Source organism: Tupaia chinensis, unplaced genomic scaffold (genome assembly GCF_000334495.1).
Source record: "Tupaia chinensis unplaced genomic scaffold, TupChi_1.0 Scaffold000183_1, whole genome shotgun sequence".
NCBI lineage: Eukaryota > Metazoa > Chordata > Mammalia > Scandentia > Tupaiidae > Tupaia > Tupaia belangeri.
This window is the reverse complement of record NW_006159658.1, coordinates 882,763-885,619: the sequence shown is the minus strand read 5'-3', so window position 1 is coordinate 885,619 and position 2,857 is coordinate 882,763. Positions and strand designations below refer to the sequence as shown.

General features: G+C 38.4%; 1 protein-coding gene across 1 annotated transcript in view; it reads right to left on the bottom strand.

Annotated features, from left to right (window-relative positions):
• Positions 1–2,857, bottom strand: part of LOC102481925 (C-type lectin domain family 4 member A) — a 30,105-nt gene that overhangs the window by 4,211 nt on the left and 23,037 nt on the right. Inside the window, exon 4 of the mRNA XM_006146630.3 lies at positions 782–933. Within this exon, the coding sequence (XP_006146692.1) occupies positions 782–933 (152 nt within the window). The remainder of the gene's footprint in view (positions 1–781; positions 934–2,857) is intronic.

Genomic DNA, 2,857 nt, shown 5'->3' with positions numbered 1-2,857 from the left:
GTCTGATCCACCCATTGCCAATGTCCCTGACCCTCTGGATCTGACAGCCCCACATAATAAGCAGAATGTCGGTTCAGATTCTTGATGATGAAGTCCTGAGGAAGAAAAGAAGAGTTATAGCCTTTAGGGTACTCAACTTGAACTGAGTTATTTTTTGCCTTTGGAAACTGAGAATCCAGGAATAGTCACACAGAAGACCCAACCGGGAGTGCAGCAGTTCTCTGACTGAGCAGGGCAGGATCAAAGGCATTACCATGAGCGCAATGTTCAGTATGTATAGAAACAATTCCTGTGTACAGTCATGATGGATTCTCATCTCAGACTGGCTTTCTTCCTTCACTAATATGGCATCTTTAAAGTTGGCATGAGAAAATGTTCTCATATTCGATCATTTTCCTGTCAGATCTTCAGAGATTCTTCAATTTCATTCTTGATTACTGATAGTGACTTTTTGTAATTTAATTTCCTTTTCCTACTCAATACTCTTCTTTGTTAAGTAGTTAATAATTATACTTTAGACTGAAACATTGTCATACTTCCACCAATACCCACATAATATATTTTTAATGTTATATTTTTTTGGGGGGAGGGGGGTGACTAGTTTCACTGAAGCAGAAAGAAGTTGTAGAATGGAGAGGTCTAGAGGGCCTTTCCTGCCTATTACACTGAAAGCCATCTGCCTCAGCACCAATATCCCAAAACAAGAAAAGCCTCCTTCTTAGCCAACGGAGACAACAGCAATCGCATGGGGCTCCTGGGTCCATCATCTGTCAGAAAGTACCTGCTCAGCCTTGGAGTTGATCACCAGCAGATGAGCCCCCATTCTAGAGCAGTCCTTCTCACTCTCATACCAAGATTTTGACTGAGTAGAAACAAAGTAGCAGTTGGAACCAAATGACTTCCAATTCTTTGGGCAGCAGCTCCAGAAACTCCCTGTGTTGGAAGGAAGGATATGTAAATGCAATATAGAAAATCATTTTATAAGTGTGTGCATTATTAAAATTAAGGATGAACTGAGACCACATGGAAGCTGCAACTCCCATCACCAACCAGATGCCACAAAGAGACCCCGCTCCTCAGAAATCAAGGAAGCCAAGTCGGCCCCCATCGGGCAGGAAAGGGGCATTGACCCCATCTCCTGCTAGAGTGTTATCAAGAAATGCCAGCTAAAAATAATGTTTAAATAAGATCCAAATTCTAAGAGCAGAATACAAAAATATTCAGGGTTCAGAAAAAGATAACTTATTTTACCAAAAGCGAGAAAGGTCTCAAATTTAATGAAAAAATGATAATCAATGGATGGCAACAACCAAGGTAACACAAACATGTTAGAATTCTCTGACACAGATTTTAAAGCAGCATAATAAATATCCTTCAGAAGTGTTCACATATTGAAATGTTCACTTTGTAAGCTAAATAATGTGATCGAATGTATTAAAAAAATGTAAATAAATAAGTTAATTAAATTAAAAAAGAAAGAAAGAAGAAAAAAAGAACCAAATGGAAATTTTATAACTGCAAAATACAGTAACCAAAATAAAAAGCTAAGTAGATAGGCTTAACACCAGAATGGAGAGAAGAAAGTCAGCAAATTGGAAAACAGAGTAATAGAAATTGCCTACTTGATGTTGAGTGAAGCAAGCCAGACTATGAAAGAGAAGCATTGTATGTCCCCACTTAACATATACCAAATGTTTGCACTCTATGACAGAAACTAGAAGATAGGAGGGTATAAAGGCATGGAGAGCAACTGTGAATACTAGAGATAATAGAAGGAGGGTTGACAGGGAGGGGAGGGAGGGAATCAGGGAAGAAAAAGAGAAGCAAAACATTTAATGAACACAAAAATGGAAGATTTTCTGCTAGTGATAATGTATATGGTAATCTTTGAACAGACTAACATACAGTGTATTCATGCTGGGGAAATCCATTTTGTATGTTGTAAAGATGTACAATAATGGCAAGGGGAAGGCCTTCAGAAGAAGGCACCTTCATGGCTCCTGAAAACTAGTATTTCAGGGAAAAAAGAGAAATGAAGATTTTCTACTGATAATTCATCCTCAAGCCCACAAACTTGAGTGGAGAGACAAGGGGCAGACCTTCAGAAGAATATACCTTTGGCTGCTGAGAACTAGTGATTATAGAGAAAAAAGGGAAATGAAGATTTTCTGCTGATAATTCAGCCTCCAGCCCATAAACTCAAGTGGGATCAAAATGAAATGGCAAAGAGATTCCAGATCATCTCTTTTAGCATGCTCCTGAATGCTCAGATTGAACTTCAAGTTTAGGAAGAAACACGCCATTCATCAGATGACTTGAAATCACTGCAGAGCCCCAAGAAATATGGAAAAGCAAGAAAATACCTCTCCTCCAAGGAAAAAGAATAACTCCTCTTCACCCACAGACAGTTCAATGGAAATCATGGAAATGTCTGATAAAGAATTTAGAATATTCATAATGGCAAAGCTAACAGAGATGGAAGAGAAGAGAGACAATAACTGCAGAAGAGGCAAGAGAAAGGAGCTGGCAAGTTCCAGAACGTGAAGAAATTCTTGCAAGGTCTAAAAGAGAAATTACACACTTTAAAAAATAATCAAATGGACCTGTTAGAGATGAAGGCTATAATACAGGAAGTCAAAATCTCCCTTGAAATTAAAAGCAGGCTAGATCATACAGAAAATAGAATCTCAGATGTAGAAAAGAAAACTACTGGCCTAGAAAAATCCACCACAAACATTAATCTATTCCATGAAATCCTGCAAGAAAACTTTCCAAACCTAGAGAGTCACTCAAAGATCCAGTCCCAAGAAATACAAAGGACCCCAAATAGAATCAACCCAAGAAGATCTTCTCCAAG